The sequence below is a fragment of the Oryza glaberrima genome, chromosome 1 (genome assembly GCF_000147395.1).
Source record: "Oryza glaberrima chromosome 1, OglaRS2, whole genome shotgun sequence".
NCBI classification, from domain to species: domain Eukaryota; kingdom Viridiplantae; phylum Streptophyta; class Magnoliopsida; order Poales; family Poaceae; genus Oryza; species Oryza glaberrima.
Window position 1 is genome coordinate 29,147,244 of NC_068326.1, and position 16,183 is coordinate 29,163,426.

Here is a 16,183-nt window from a genome sequence, read left to right on the forward strand (position 1 = left end):
CAAATACAAACATGTTAAATTATCATCCAACATAATTCACATAATGTTTCGATGTATATCTTTATTATGTTTTATAATATCCTATATAAATATATAGTTCATCCTCACTTAGTGCTTAAATGATTAATCTATGGTGCAAATTATCTTTCTCTTTTTTCCTCTAATTAAGTCATATCACATCAATTGTTTTTAGCTTTTAGATGATTAATCTACAGTCCAAACTATCTCCCTATTTTTCTTCTTCCATAAAGTTATACAACCTTACTTTTTACGTTTGAATCACCATTCTACATACTATTTAAATCTAAATTATCATAAACAGTATTAATTTACTTAATCTGATGTTATCTAGCTATTTTACACGTTATTTTTTTATTGTTTTCATAATAAATTCCCATAGTAATGCACAGGGTTTCACCTATTAAAAGTAACAGCACAGCACCACTGGACCGGGACAGCACAGCTCAATTGACTGGAGACTGGAGAGCAAGACTTCGAAGATATGGTACTACAGCCCCCATAAGGACTTGCTCGGTTAATCTCCGTGAGAAAGGGGATTGAAGAGAACTGAGAGATTAATTCCTTCAATCCCCATGGGAGAGGGATCAACTGAACAAGCGCTGACTGTTTAGTTTTCTGCCTGTTCGGCAGCCGATTAACCTTAGATATACAAGCTAGACTGTAACTACTGGCTCCTCACTTCAGAGTTCAGAGGACCATTCTCCAGGAGATATCAACACGGTGCACAGTATGCTCCAAAAATCAAGCCTCAAGTCCACTGAAAGCGTTTCGGATCTCGATCTGTTTATTGTTTACCCTTTGTGCATCCTAAATAGTTTAAACATACACTTCAAGCATCTATTTCTTGCTCTAATATTCTATCCAGTTTTCGTATTAATCAGGACAAGATGGTAGCCAAAACCTAGAACATCAGAAATAATGACGGAACAACGGCTTCACAATTGGCGGTAAAACCTTACTAGTCAGCTGAAGTAATTTCGAAAATTGAATTCACAAAATACACTACGACCTTTTCTGTAAACGTCGTGTGCCGATGTTCTTATACTCAGAGAACAATAGCATAACAGCAGTACTATGTTTTTCATGAGGTTAAATTTTTACCAGACCTACTAAAGCACCAGTTAATTCAGAAAAGACACTACATAAAAAATAAGAGCCTTTTCTATATCAGTGACATGTCCCTACGTTCTTACACGAAGCAAGACAGCTTATAGCATAACAGCAGAATTATGTTTTTCACGCGGTTAGATTGTTACCAGGCTTTTTGGGACAAAAGCACTATTCTTCAGCATTATCCCCTTTCTGGAATGTAGGAGATTTACCACGCCCCATTGTAAAGCCCCTTCTCCCATCTGGCATTCTCGGTCCAGGAATAGGCTTGTTCACATGATCAGAACCAGAAGTGGCAGGGGATGAGACATGGCCTGATATGAAAAATCATCAGTATGCATATTCCAGATAGAGTTAAAAAATACATATGTGGAGAAATAATCACAGGTATTTGATTTTTCATTGGTACAAAACTAGAGAACTACAAATCGATCTTGATTTCCTTCAGCGTGTTCATTTGGAATATCAAGTGTTTACAGCAAGAACTGTCAGGATTGAATTCTTCAGCTCTTGTTAAAAGATACCCGTAGGGAAAAAAAAACTAGTTACATCAATGTAAGTCTGGTGAACCTACTGTCATCAAGATGAAAACAGACTTAGCTTTGGAAATGAACAAGGATATCATTGCGCAAAAAAACTAGGTGAGGAGATGTGTACAATGGTATTAGTTGCCTAAGATAATAAATATTGTTCAATTTTTTTCCATAAAGAAGCAGAGTAACATGTTGACCATGAAGCCTCCTGCCTCCATCATGCACAGACATGGGAATTAACTTAAGTTGTATGTGCAAATGGAGTTCATCTGAGAAACATTTCACTCAGTGCAAAACAAACTGATATTGTGGATATTGGATGAAACTCAGTGGCATAAAATGTATCACCCAAATAATCTACAAATTTAGTAGGGTCAAAATAGTGTAAACAGTTTACCTTGCCCACTTGTATTTTGCTGAATCTGACCTCTTCCTTGAGATTTATATCGACCTTTTCGTCCTCCTTTAGCATTTACTTTTTGGTGTTGGTGCATGTCCTAAAGATATGCACAAATGACCTATGAGCAAAGACACTTGCAGAACAATGACACAACCTCCTGATCATAGCATCTAAATATGAAAAAAAAAACTAAATAGAATAATACATTTGAACTTCATGCTTGTATCATGTGTGCAGTTCAGTAAGGAAATGCAAAGGGTGAAGACGGACGTAAGAGAAAGTGAAACATAATTGTGCCAAGTGGATAATTGAAAAAAAACAATAGGTGTATGAAATAAATCAAACCTCATGGGAAATATTAGAGTTCACATTCTCATTGTCGAAAGCACTCTCCACTGAATCAGTACCACCATTCTTTTCTGATACCATCTGCTGCTCTACTTTTGAAGGCTGGCCCTGGATGGCCTGATTTTCTTTTGAAGACTGGTTATGCTTTCCTGATCCTACGGTTCGCTTAGCCAGCCTGACTTTCATTCCAGTCCTCCAATTGCTCCCATCGTTTAAGGTGATAGCCTAATTTGATCACACATAAACAACAATCTTTAAGATGTATTCATACGCTGGGAATCAAATGGGCCATTAAATGTGAGATAAGGGAACTCACAGCTTTCTCAGCTGCCTCTGCTGTTTCATATTCAACAAGAGCATGCACCTGCACAACCCTGACCTATTACCACCTTGAATACTGGGTGAAGGAAAGGATATATCCAATTTTATTCAGGAGACGTAAAAGCAACTAGAGATGACTAAATTTATCAAATATATTTTCCATTCAGTGACTGGCAATGAGTGGTAGTTTGTATGGTGGGTCAATCAGAAATAACCCATGGCTACAATACTTATTTTATCGATTACGAACCTATGACTACAATCAGTAGGTAGTAAAATCAAAAGGGCTGTAGTTTGGGTATCTATAAGATCTTTTAAGAAAATGTCGCTGAGTAATAACTGATACACACCTTGTTACTTAGCATGATGTCATGGTTCTTAATTGTTGCAGATTCTCCCACTGAATGTTGATCATGAATGGTTATCTTCGCAATTCTGGCACATATGAAGATAAAGTACAGTTCCAAAACAATATATTATGAGCATCAATCATTAAGTGTCCTCAGAACAATATAGCATCACAAACACAAGCAAACAACATACTTCCCAACTGTTTCAAATTTCGCATGTATGCTTTCCATGGAGAAATCAGAAGGCAGATTTTCCGCCACGACTATCCTTTTCTGCGCGCAAGTTAAAGTTAAAACTTAGAACACAGATATTCCACAATACATATAAATAATGCATTTCAGCAAGGAGTGGGCTGGAAATTGACCTTAACATCATTCAATTCATTATTTGGCAATGGATGTAACCTCCTGACCCTTTTCCCATCTGGACTCACGACCTGAAAGTTAAGAACAAAATAACAGCATATAGTGATATACATTTAAATTATAACTATTAACATAGCAACCATATCTATCTCCCACTGACCAAAAGCACCACTTCCAAAGCATAGATAATAAATGGGCAATATATTACCAGCTTAGATGATGTCCTAAGTGCAGCTTCAATTATAGAGAGATCCTGACTGAGTTTCTTCATTCTTCTGAATGAGGCAATAACTCCAATAGGAACTATTACCAAAGATAGCACATAATTAGAAGAACCTTTGAGATTTTACTTCATATAATACATAATATTTGATGAAAGTTAACCCTAATGAACATCAATCCATATAGACTTGAGCACTATAAACTCGCTAAGCAACACTTAATTCACCCGACCTAATGTAAATATATTTAGTGATTCATGACAGAAGAGTACCCTATATCTAACGAGTCACTTATGATATACCAGTTACAGCCTAGAAATTCAGAAAGAATCTAATACCTGAAAATCAACAAAAGGTAAAAGTATAATTCCACACCATGCCACTGAGTTGTCATGCAATAAGTAGTGCTACATGGATCATTGTTTACAAGCTACTTCCCAAGCATGTACAAAATCCAGCGCATATGATACATACAGAACATCAGGCTGCTAAAAAGAAAAAAAAAAGGTCCATGTCTCGCAAAACGATTGCAGCTCTTGTCCCAATCTATGAATGAGGGCAGCAAACTATTGCTGTAAATGATCAATCAAAGAGTTCAAAACTAATCCATCCTACTTTAATTGTGAAGCTCAAATAAAAAGGGGCAGCTCAGATGAGTAAGGAGCATATCAGTTCCCACTGCAACAGCTTGACTCAGCTACCATGGAAGAATACCAGGCAACATCGGTAATGGGATCAAGTTTCATGTATCCTCATGGCCCGACAGTCAAACTAAATGTGAGGAAATCTAACTGACTACAGAAACCATGAAAAGAGAGAAACAACAAAAATAAGTAAATAGCCAGCCCCCATGGTTTATTAATTAAAAAGTCCCCCTGATTATAATTTCAAAACAGAATGGAGTGAATCAGACAACAGTAAACCAGTATTCACAGAGGCCTAAACTAGCTTCTCGGCACAACTAAAGAAAGCTGCACCAGGAGTACCTATGTAAATGCCTCTCATAAGTACCTGTCATATTTCATCATTTTCACCTCCATTCCACTAATGTATGATCGACAAGGCAAAATAATGCAGAAACATAGGAGCTAGAAGAGTCACACCTTGTCTCATGGAGGATAGAATAAAAGAGAGAGAGAAGGGATATAAAAGAGCTTTCAGAACTTGAATCATATACATATTACTGACCAATTACCACATCTATTTCTAGACTTCTAGAATGCAATTTATGCGAAAAGCAAACCTGTCATAAACCTAAGTACAATTATCTCGGTGGCAAAATAATACAGGCAAATAATAATAAGGCGCATCACAAGCAGTTCAAAATGGGGAGAAAAGATACTACACACTTGGCATGGCTCCTGTCTCAAATACATATGTTTCTAAACTACCAGACTAAACCATCTAAACTTAGCATCACAATATATAGAGGTTTCGCTACATGAAGCAAAAGCATGCCACTTACCAAACCCCTGCTTGTTCTTCTTCACGAATTTAATCAGGAACTCATCCGTAGGAAGATTCTCATCGCTGAAGTAGTACTCCACCTGCAAGGATGGAACGTTTGACGTATGGATAGCACAACATCTCAAAAAATCCGTCGTCTTTGCAGGAGCATACAACAGAACATCTGATAGCCAACAGAGGTAAGGACCGGAAACTGGTGTACCTGTTTGACGATCCGGTCGCAGAGCTCGTCGGTGAGCACGACACCACCCGCGCCAGCCTCGGAGGGCTCCATAGGTACGGCAGCGGCGCCGGCTTCTGCGACGACGGGGGCCACATCCTCCTCCACCACCTCAAGGGGCGGATGCGGCAGCGGGTCTTCCTCCGCGACGACAACACCCTCCGCCTCCAGAGGCGGCGCTGGCGGCGGCGGCTGGTCGTCGGTCTCGGCGACGGTGAGTGGCTCGGCCGCGACGGCGTCCGCGGCTGGATCCTGGAGGTCCATACCGCGCAGCGGCGCAGGGGAGGGAGATCAGGGGAGCCGAGCCGCCGCCCCGCAGCCCGCCCGGTGGCCGCCGCTCGAACTCGCCGGCGGCTGCGGGTGGGTGGGAGGTGCGACTGCGTGCTCGAGTCCTCATCGTGGGTTGCAAGACGGGCTATATACTCTCAGCAGTGAGAGGCCTCTGGAAGGGTTAAACGGCCCGCTAGCCACTAATGGGCCTAACGGGCGTCAATCTTTCTTTCGCCTGTAGCCTCGGGCGACAACGCGTTTGTGGGCTCTGGACTGGAGTCATGGTAATTTAATTCCTTTCGTCGCGTTAAGTCGAAGAAATTCACGATTTCCTCTCTCTCTCGCAGCGAATGATTAGTACGAGTGGGAGAAGAAGGGTCGAGACTCGAGGGGAGGGGAAGCGGGTTACAGCAGCGGAAATTCTAATTGGCGCGTGCGGCGCGCACGTGCCGGCCCATACGGCTCAAAACGGGGTTAGCTTTTTTTTTCGAATTTTTCCGTATATGTGTAAACTTTTAACCCATATTTAAAAACTTTCAACTCCGACTTAAAAACTTTCAATTCCGATTCGAAAACTTTCAACTCAGATTCAAAAACTTTCAACTCGAGATTCGAAAACTTTTAAGTCGAGATTTGAAATTTTCAAATCAGATCTGAAAACTTTCAACTCAGATTCTAAAACTTTCAACTTGGGATTCGAAAACTTTCAAGTCGAGATTTGAAATTTTCAAATCAGATTTGAAAACTTTCAACTCGAGATTCGAAAAATTTCAACTCAGATTCGAAAACTTTCAACTCGAGATTTGAAAACTTTCAAATCAGATTTGAAAATTTTCAAGATATGATTTAAAAACTTTCAACTCAAAACATTTTGAAAAAAAATACGTGTGCTAAAGATTTTAAAAAAGTAATCAGAAAAAAAAGAAAAAAAGCTAAAAGAAAAAATCAAAAAAAAGGGAAAAATCGCGAATAAATAAAAGGCCGATGGGCCTTGTGGGCCGGGGAGCAGCTAGTGCGCGCGCGCGTCAACTAGCAACCCTCCTATAGCGGAGCTTCTCCCCCATACGGCCGCCGGCAGCCCCTTTCCCCCTCTTTCTTCCCCATATGAAACCCGAGGCAAGTTGATGACGGCAGCGACGACGGCGGCAGGTTGACGACATGCAGAGGAGGAACGAGAGGGGAAGAGGAGAGGAGTGCTCGCCTCCTCACTTTCTCCATATTCGCCTCAAAGCTCGTGCTCGGCGATGGCGACGGCGCGAGGGGGAGACTCTTGGAGATGCTGACGCGACGGCGGCGGCGGCGGCGCAAGGGGAAGGCGGAGGTGAAGGCAGCGCAAGCGGGAGGCAGAGGCAGCGGCGCAAGCGGGAGGCGGAGCAAGGCAGCGGCAGCGAGAGAGGTGAGAGAGAGACGAGAGGGATGAGGGGGCGGCGGCGGCTAGGGTTTGGGGTGGTTAGTGTTAGTGGGCGTCATTTTGCAAAAAAGCCCCTCGTCTTATGATTTTACAGGGCAGTCCAAATTTACGGTTTTCTCTCCTTTGCATGAAAATATCCGGTTTTTATAAGGGTCTCCACGTAAAACATCCTCTCGAAGTACTATTCGTGAAGGACATGTATCGAATTACACCAAAAGCGAAGGACTTTTTCGCAAAAATTCCACCCCGCGCACCATTGCAATCCGACGTGGCATCCCCCAGCGCCCGCGCCATCGGCGACGCTTGATGTCCTCTAAGAGCAAGTTCAATAGTATAGCCAACTAGTAGCTCCAATTTCATCTATAGCCAATCTAATAGCTCATTCATACAATAATTACATACTACACTATTAATACATGGTCCCACTTGTCATACACACACTGTATCTTGGAGTTCGTGCTACATCTGGTTATAAATCTGTAGCCCGCTGCTCTTCTCTCTCCTCATTTATCTACTTAAAATATGTTTGCAGCTGGTTTGTAGCATGCTATTGTACCTGCTTTAATTCAACTCTCAAATCTCAACTACCAGAGAGATGCAACATCATGTTCCACTTGAGTTTTGCTTTTCCTTTTTTTTCCCCTGTTGAAGGATACCCCGGTGTTCTGTTTCTTTGGCAAAAGTATACTTCTTAATTAACAAGCTCATATGCCATCTCGACTGATAGTTGTGTTGTCTAGTGAGCAATATGGAACAGACAGAATCAGTATGCTGGAACCGGTGCGTAGACAGGAGGTAGTCTTGCAAGTGAAGAAACCTTTGTGTCGGGAAAACCGGAGAAATCCCTGCCTTTTCCACAGAAAAACCTAAAAAAAAAAGGCCTACAAAGTTGGCGCAAAAGGTGACGGGGCATTTCACATCATTTCAGGATGGTCTTGTTTCGTTTCAGAGGCAGCAAGCATTACAACGGAGCAGTTCCGCACCGCACGCTAGTCGGGACTCGGGGCTCGATCGATCTGATCCTGGAACAGATTGGGCTCCGGCTGCCGGTGGTACGGGCACCTACCACGACAGAAAAACGGTGCAGGGAAAACCGACCAAATCAATTGGGACGCAAACGAGCGCCGAATTCTCCGGTAGCGTGCACCGCCGCAACGTGCGTCGGCCCGGCCACTCGTAAAGGCTCCCCGCCCAACCAGCCGGCGATCCTTTATCGCGGCCGCGGTACGTCGTGGTACTACGTAACGTCGTAACTTCGGAGAGAGCGCGGCATTGCAGAAAATCCACCGGATGACGACGGTGGATCTGCACAGGGCTCGGTCTCTCGGGTCGCAGATCACGAGTGGACCTGCCTGCCTGCCTGCCTGCGATGGTAAGTATCATGGCGTGGTACGTGTGTGGCCCGTATGGGTACAGGGGTATGGGGTACACGCCAACTCTCGACGCATGGCCAGCTTTGTCCATGCGTTGCACATCGGTAGCGGCTACCAGGAATTTCTGCCGGCTAGCTTTGTCTTGTCTATCGCGCTTTCACGAATCACGCCTGGGTTTTACCGTAACAGTTTATTACGGTACGCGCTTTCATTCTCACCCTGCTGGACCTTTGCAGTACTTTTGTAATTTGTATTGCCAATTTGGCATGAAGTAGGAGTAACACTAGTTCCCTTTTGCATTTTGTATTGGCGTGAAGTCTACTCATTTTACTGGAACCAGGAGTAAGTTTTTTTTTCCTACGGTGTGTCCTGAGATCCTCGATAGTGTATGATATCTTGTATCCTGCACAGCATGATGTACACGCATAGGTTGGTCCACACAAATAAACCAACTTCACTGCTCGGATCTGCTGACTTGCGATTGATTTAATACGGCATTTTGCATCATCTGCCTGGCTCAGTAGAGTAGAAATGTGGAATCGACGACGCGTTCTCTACGCGAAGTAGTACTGACCAAGTTTGACCGACCGCTGTGAAAATGTGAGCGAGAAAATGTGTCGGTGTGTAGCTGTGTGTGTCTGTGTGCACTGTGCAGCAGCGTTCCACCCCGCCCGGTCGTCCCACACCCTCACTTCGATATCTGAATTTCACTGTCGGTTAGCAGCGTGTCATGGTGCGCACCCAAAAGTGAACGCTACTCGACTGCTCGAGCCCCTCAAAGACAAACACGATCAGTACTTTATTAATCCGAAGATTCAGACCCTGTTTGCTTCGTGGGTCTAATCTATTAGTCCCTCTATTTTAGTCCATTTTACTTCCTCCATTCTATAATATTGCTTACGCTGTTTCTCCACTCATCTTTTTTTTTGCGGGAGTTTGTCCACTCATCTTATTAAAAAAATTATGCAAATATAAAAAACGAAAAATTGTGCTTAAAATACTTTGGATAAAAAAGTAAGTAAAAAATAAATAATAATTCCAATTTTTTTAATAAGACTAATGGTTAAATAATGCAAGTAAAAAAAATCAAAATCACTTATATTAGGGGACTCTCTCCATCCCATTTTAAGTCATGGTTTTCCGTGCTCAACCGTACATCTTATTTGAAATTTTTTTGAATTTTTTTAGTCTATGGATCGGACTATTTTTTTTGTCCGGATACTAATTTTAATCCAGAAACTTAATGACCCAAACATGGTCTCAGTAAGGCCGGGAAGCCCATAGAAGAAAGTGGCCACTGGCCACTGACCAGCATAGTGGATAACACACTTTGGATTATAGAAACCCGTATCGCCGGCATGCTCACTTGTTTACTCAATTGGGTCTCACTTTGGCAGATGTTGATGGTTTTGAGCCGCTCTGTCTGCAACCACCTACCTAAAGTGAGAGCATACGCGGGTACAATCTCACTTGAGCCGTCGCCGAATTCCCTTCCGTTCATTGTGCTCCACAATCATATGTACCCAGAAACGGTGCGTATATAAAGGAAACAAAACAGAATGGACTCTGAAACTGCTTTAGGATTAAGGCACCATGTAAAAATAGAAAGAGTACTAAGTCCTCTAAGATACCCTTAGGAGTATATTTAGAAAGTGATCTTAAAACAATGATTACACTTAAAAAGTAATCACATACATCATGTAAATTAATATTAACTTAAGGTGCATCTTGTGCTTAAAATCTACCACAAGCAAAAAGAAAATATTTCTCTCTTGTTCACCTGATGGACAAGAGCCGAAGCAGTTCATTTTTTCATCTCATGTGGTCATCTTGTGTTTAAATCCTAGACATGATTACTTTAACTATGATCCATTATTCATGGACCGACTCCTAAGGTTACAACATACATCCACACCACAAACTTGAGCTTGCCCATTTTTATGAGCTAGCATTGTGCATAAGGTTTAGTCATAAAGGAATAAACAAATATATCATTCATCTCTTTCCGCTCATACTTTGCTCTCTATCTTGAAATGAGGGGCTCACTTTAATAACCGCTCTTACATTGTGAAGGTGACAATATATTATAGTGGGACCCACCTTAAGACCAACTTCTGTTATACATTAAGCACACCCAATTTCTCTTCAGGTTGGTAAAGAACATCCACATTGTGCTCCCAAATCAGGAAATAAGCAATAATTTAATATTCCTACCAGTAGTAAGTATTGTGGACTCAGTAAATAGCTCTCAGCACTACAACCCGGTTGTAAGAAATAAAAAAGACATTGGTTTTTTTTTTTTTGCTATGTACTGATCTTCACTCTCTCCCTTCATGCTACTGGTTGTTGTTAAACTTTATATTATCATTGTGGCTAGATATTATGGAACTTTTAAAGATGTTTATTTTTGTTGGGTCTACCTTATTTACTGGTCTGTAAATATACATTGGTGATACCAAATGTAAACAAACAATATTCTGGCGCTATCTTTACCATTGATGCTTGTTTCAAACAACAGACACTGTGTGCCCGTGGCTCCGTACCTGTACATTCATCGCTAATCAGTAATCACTGGAGTCCTAAAATATAATTATTTTTAAGATAGACACAGATATTAAAAAGTACTACCTGCTTTCTAAAATATAATAATTTTTGGTTATAAATCTGAATATAAATATTTATATTTTGGAACAGATGGAATAGGTATAGATGATTGAAGGAGGGTTGTAATTAGTGGATTAGATAAAGTAAGTGAAGAGAATAGTTATAATTGGTTGATAGGAGAGGGTAGGTGGAAAAACAGTTTTATTTTAAGATAAATTATTGTACTAGAAATAGTTATATTTTGAGATGGAGTTAGCATGCTTCTATCCTGTCCCGGTGTTTGTCGTACATTCACGGATGAGCATATTACTGGTAGAAAAAAAGAAATATCTGATGCTCTTCGCAGCCACATTGCCTCGTGACTTCCCTGACTGGTGAGGGACTGCGGGCAAAACGCAACTGCACTACACACAGGCCTGGTTTAGAGGGTGTTTAGGAACTAGGGACTAAAGTTTAGCCTCACTTTAGTCCCTCCAACCAAACACCACCTTAGTTTTAAACTTTTTTATCACATCAAAACTTTTTTACACATATAAACTTTAAACTTTTTCATCACATCGTTTCAATTTCAACTAAACTTTTAATTTTAGCGTAAACTAAACACACCCACATACAAGTTCTACTGTACTACAATCGTGTGGGCAGCGGCGCCTTTTTTTGGTGCTCGACAAAGTGCTACCAAAACGCTGCGAAAAAAGCAAAAGGCAGCAGGGTGACCTCTAGAGTATTTTATTGACCATCGACGCCATTCTCACCATCCAGTGGTCACTGCTCCTCCTTCCTTTCCTTTCAGACCCCACGCCTGCGAGAAAAATAGAATAATGGGGGTGGCCAGCAAAGTGCCAAAGGAAAAGGGAATCGCCATCAGAGTCCCATAAAAAGCAGGGCGTGAGCAGAGAGCTGCCTCCAGCCCAGTGAGAGTAGGACTGGCTCGGCTCGCTCACTCGGTCAGCTGCACACACACTGCACTTCGGCTCACTCTCTCCACTGTTCTTCTTCCTCGGCGAGGGGGGAAGGAGGAGGCGAGAGCTCGAGGCGGCTAGGAGGAGGAGATGGAGGGAGATTCGGCGAGGAGGCTCGCATTGCTGGGGCTGTGCCTGGGCCTGCTTCTGCTGGCGCCCTCCCATCTGGCCTCGGCCGCTGCGGTGGAGGATGGTATGCTTTGCTGTCTCTTCGATCGTTTCTGTTTCTTGCCCTTGCTGGAGGATCAGTAGTGCTGCTGTTCTTTTGATGCTGGAGGATCCAAGGCAGTATTTTGACATATTTGTGGAATATTTGGTTGGAGTTTGTGGGGATGGGTAGTTTTCTGCATCACAGATCTCAGCAAATAGAGAAATCATGCGATTTAGTACCTCTCCGCATCCCACATTTGTATAACAAATGCGGAGTTCATTAGCACATATACATAGCACTGAGGAGAAATTTGAAGGGTGGGTAGGAGAAGAGAAAAATAATCCCCTAGGAAAATGGTGTGGTAAAGCATGCCAAGAAGTTAGCTTTGTGCCCTAGGAATCAAGAGATGTGGTTGCACTCGTGAGGAAGGAGTGTGATAGCCCCCCCCCCCCCCCCCCCAATTTATTTTTTTTTCTCTTTTTGTAGAGCATATGGTTTAGTATACCTGCAAAGTAAAGGTCCTAGAAAGTAGGAAGGAGCCTTGGCCCTTGATAGCTGAGATAACATTTACCAAGGTTGTGTTTAGATCCAAAGTTTGGATCCAAACTTTAGTCCTTTTCCATCACATCAACTTGTCATACACACCCAACTTTTCAGTCACATCATCTTCAATTTCAATCAAAATCCAAACTTTGCGCTGAACTAGACACAGCCCAATTATCCAAACCTGTCCTGTTACTGAAGTCTGAACAGCCAAAAACTGACCAGTTATACTGCCACTTGTGCCAAAGCTTTCCTGGGAATGTAGTTTTTTGCAGTGACCAGTGTAACCACTTCTTTTAAGTACATTAATTGGATAAAAATATTTATACCTGCTTAATACACATCCCCCTTCCTTACTTGCCTTTGAGTTTAGTCTGCATGTATATACCTTTATAAAATTATTCCTTTTCTATGATTCGTGCAATTTTATGTTTGAAAATGACTAAAAACCCCCAAGTGAGCTGTCCGGTATGATGAGAGAGACATTCTGTTGGGTGCAGAATGCTGCTAACAAAACCACTTGAAAGATTCAGAAAATCTTCAGGCTTGTAACTGAAAGAGTTTCAGTTTCCTATCTTGTCCAAAGGAGGTATTATGAACCTCTATGCAAGGACGAAGTTGCATGAAAGTCAAAATGAAATGTGGCGTAGTAGTAAACTTGGATCCAGGCCGAACAGCACAGCAGCAGAAACCAGTGAGCCAGTGTCCTGCAAACGTGTTCAATGAACCGTCCAGTAAAAAGGTCAAATGGCTTATTAAAAGGATGGCCGTGAGGGTCCATGCCTGTCTCTTTAATTTTTCGTACCTTAACCTCCCCAGAATTACGCTACGGGCCGTGGTGATTTCCTCCGGACATGGGCAGCTCTGGAGTCTGGACCACTGCATGGGGCTCTCCATGGTGGGATGGTGGATAGGGTAGGGTTGGTGGATGTTTCACTTTCACCACATAATATCGTCGTGCATAGTCACATGGCTGTCCTTGTAAGGACATTGAAGCACAGTAAAGTGGCCTACCGCAGTGCCCCAATGAAATGCATTGGATGTACAATAGAAAAACATGGACATGTTTTCTCTCCTATAGTACTGAATTAGAGGTTTTAGCTGTTAAATTTTGGCACAGGAGATTTAATTATGGTACAGTTTATCTGTGCAACCGTGCTTTCAACTGGGAGGGTAGCCATAAAAACAAGCTTGAGAAGTCACTCACTTATAAGAAAAACCAGTCCTAGAAATGAACTTTCCCAAACTCTACCGTGATGGTTCATTTCACTTGTTACACATGTTTCCGTAGAAAGGTTCCCGTAAATGTCCTAGGTTTTTATCTGAAATTTATTTTTTTTTGTCACTGTTATGCATTTGATTTGAGTTGTACAGTGCCATTCAATTCAGTCTGAGTTGTACATTATTTTATATATGTCATAATAAAGATAGTCCAGCGCATTGTGTACTAGGTTCAGTGGGGGATCATATTTACGGTTCGTCCTATCCTACAAAAGGGTAGAGCTACACAACTTAAAATAGTTATGGTTTTATTGCATTGCAGACTTGCAGTAGATGTACTTGGCTTCACTTGCATGGGAACGCTTTCACATATAACATGGGTAGATATTAAGTAGAGTTCTTGAGAAATATATTTTCTGCCTCTTGGTCTTGGATTGCAGCTGTGTTACTTTTGGAGATCTAAATTGACCTTGGCACTTACATGAGCAAGTGATCTCTTTGCACAACAGGCTTGCTCAGCAATGGTGACTTTGAGACAGCACCAGCTGGTGGTTTTGTCAAATCTGCTTCAGTTGCTGAAGGTGCATCATCGATCCCTGGCTGGACGATCAATGGGACAGTCGAGCTCATCTCAGCAGGCCAGCACCAGGGTGGCATGATTCTTATTGTTCCACAGGGTATCCTACAGAGCTTTTCTCCTTCTGTTCTCTGATCAATCAAGTTGCACCATTGATTTGTATTCGACATGTTTAATATTTGGATTTTCATTTCAGGAGATCATGCTGTACGTCTTGGAAACGACGCAAGTATAGGGCAGGTGGTGCAGGTTGAGAAGGGCTCAGAGTATGCTATCACGTTCAGTGCTGCCCGAACGTGTGCACAGCTAGAGTCACTCAATGTGTCTGTGCTCGGTGGTGCATCACAGACAGTGGACCTGCAGACATTGTACAACATAGAAGGCTGGGATGCATATGCATTGGCTTTTCAGGCAACAGATGAGCAGGCGAGCCTTGAGTTCAGGAACCCTGGTATGGAGGATGATCCGACTTGTGGACCTATCCTTGACAACGTTGCCATAAAGAAGCTCTTCACTCCAGACAAACCAAAGGGTATGACAGTTCTGCTTATCTCTATACCTATTAGAGTGTATATCCTTACAGGATGTCTTAAGAGAGCTAGAGGTGCTCTAGTTTGTATGGTTCTTAAGTCATCACTTGGTATTGTCTTCTTTCAACAGGTACTGTGGTGTCAAATGGAGACTTTGAGGAGGGTCCATGGATGTTTCCAAACACGAGCTTTGGGGTGCTTCTCCCAACCAACCTCGATGAGCAGACGTCTGCCTTGCCTGGCTGGATGATTGAGTCAAACCGAGCTGTCCGCTTTGTCGACTCTGACCAATACACCGTTCCCCAAGGGAAGCGCGCCATTGAGCTTCTATCAGGGAAGGAAGGCATCATCTCACAGATGGTCGAGACAACCCCTCAGAAAGAGTACAGCCTGACATTCACATTGGGCTCAGCAGGGGATTCATGCCAGCCACCAATGGCTGTCATGGCATTCGCAGGTGACCAGGCCCAGAACTTCCACTACTCGCCCATGGGTAATGCCACAAGCCAGGCTGCGAATGTGACATTCACAGCACGAGCTGAGAGGACGCGGGTAGCGTTCTACAGTGTGTATTACAACACGAGAAGCGACGACCACAGCTCGCTCTGTGGGCCAGTGATCGATGATGTGCGCGTCTGGGGCTTGAATGGAGCTGCTGGGTTGAAGGCAAGTATTGGGCTGCTGCTTGGCATTGTTAGCATTGTCAGTCTGATGTTGTTCTGAATCTCTTAGTGATTGTGGTCGAAAGATATATAAACCTCTTCTGTAAGTATGAGGAGGCCACTAGTTTTGGTAGTAAGCTTGAAGTTTCTATTAGGTTGAGTAATGTGAGATTGTGAGCTTAGGCTAAAGCTACCTGAAGCTATGTATGGCTGTTTCTGTTGCTTTCTTTTGTGATTCAGAAAGTAACATGCCATTGTGGGAAGTGTGTGGTGGTTAGTGTGCCAAGAGCTTGTAATGTTCAAATATCATCCCTTCAATATATTAGAAATTTCAGGAGTTGATCCGATCTCCATTGTCTTCTAGTCTGATGAATGCCGTTTCAGACATGTACGCGTGGAGTGTGTTGACAGAATTCATCAGGCAATGCGTACAAGCAGAAAGCCACAAAAGGGTTGGTTTGTACCTGGAGCCTGGAGAAGTGGAGAGTTCATGTTCATCATCTGCTGCTTCCGGGGCCTCCT

General features: G+C 42.6%; 2 protein-coding genes across 2 annotated transcripts; one reads left to right on the forward strand and one right to left on the reverse strand.

Moving 5' to 3' along the window:
- Nucleotides 1-980: 980 nt before the first annotated feature.
- On the reverse strand, nt 981-5,733 carry LOC127771587 (la-related protein 6A). Its single transcript, XM_052297517.1, has 10 exons — nt 5,340-5,733; nt 5,136-5,217; nt 3,658-3,752; nt 3,449-3,520; nt 3,277-3,356; nt 3,084-3,168; nt 2,729-2,776; nt 2,410-2,637; nt 2,062-2,161; nt 981-1,445 (listed from the first exon to the last, which is right to left on the reverse strand). The coding sequence occupies exons 1-10, from the start codon at nt 5,619-5,621 to the stop codon at nt 1,300-1,302; spliced, it is 1,218 nt and encodes a 405-aa protein (XP_052153477.1). The 5' UTR covers nt 5,622-5,733; the 3' UTR covers nt 981-1,299.
- A 6,167-nt stretch (nt 5,734-11,900) lies between these two features.
- Nucleotides 11,901-16,008, forward strand: LOC127771597 (protein DUF642 L-GALACTONO-1,4-LACTONE-RESPONSIVE GENE 1-like). The gene is made up of 4 exons (XM_052297530.1): nt 11,901-12,170; nt 14,402-14,569; nt 14,666-15,001; nt 15,130-16,008. Exons 1-4 carry the CDS (start codon nt 12,068-12,070, stop codon nt 15,720-15,722), a joined length of 1,200 nt encoding a protein of 399 aa, XP_052153490.1. The 5' UTR covers nt 11,901-12,067; the 3' UTR covers nt 15,723-16,008.
- The last annotated feature ends 175 nt before the right edge of the window (nt 16,009-16,183 follow it).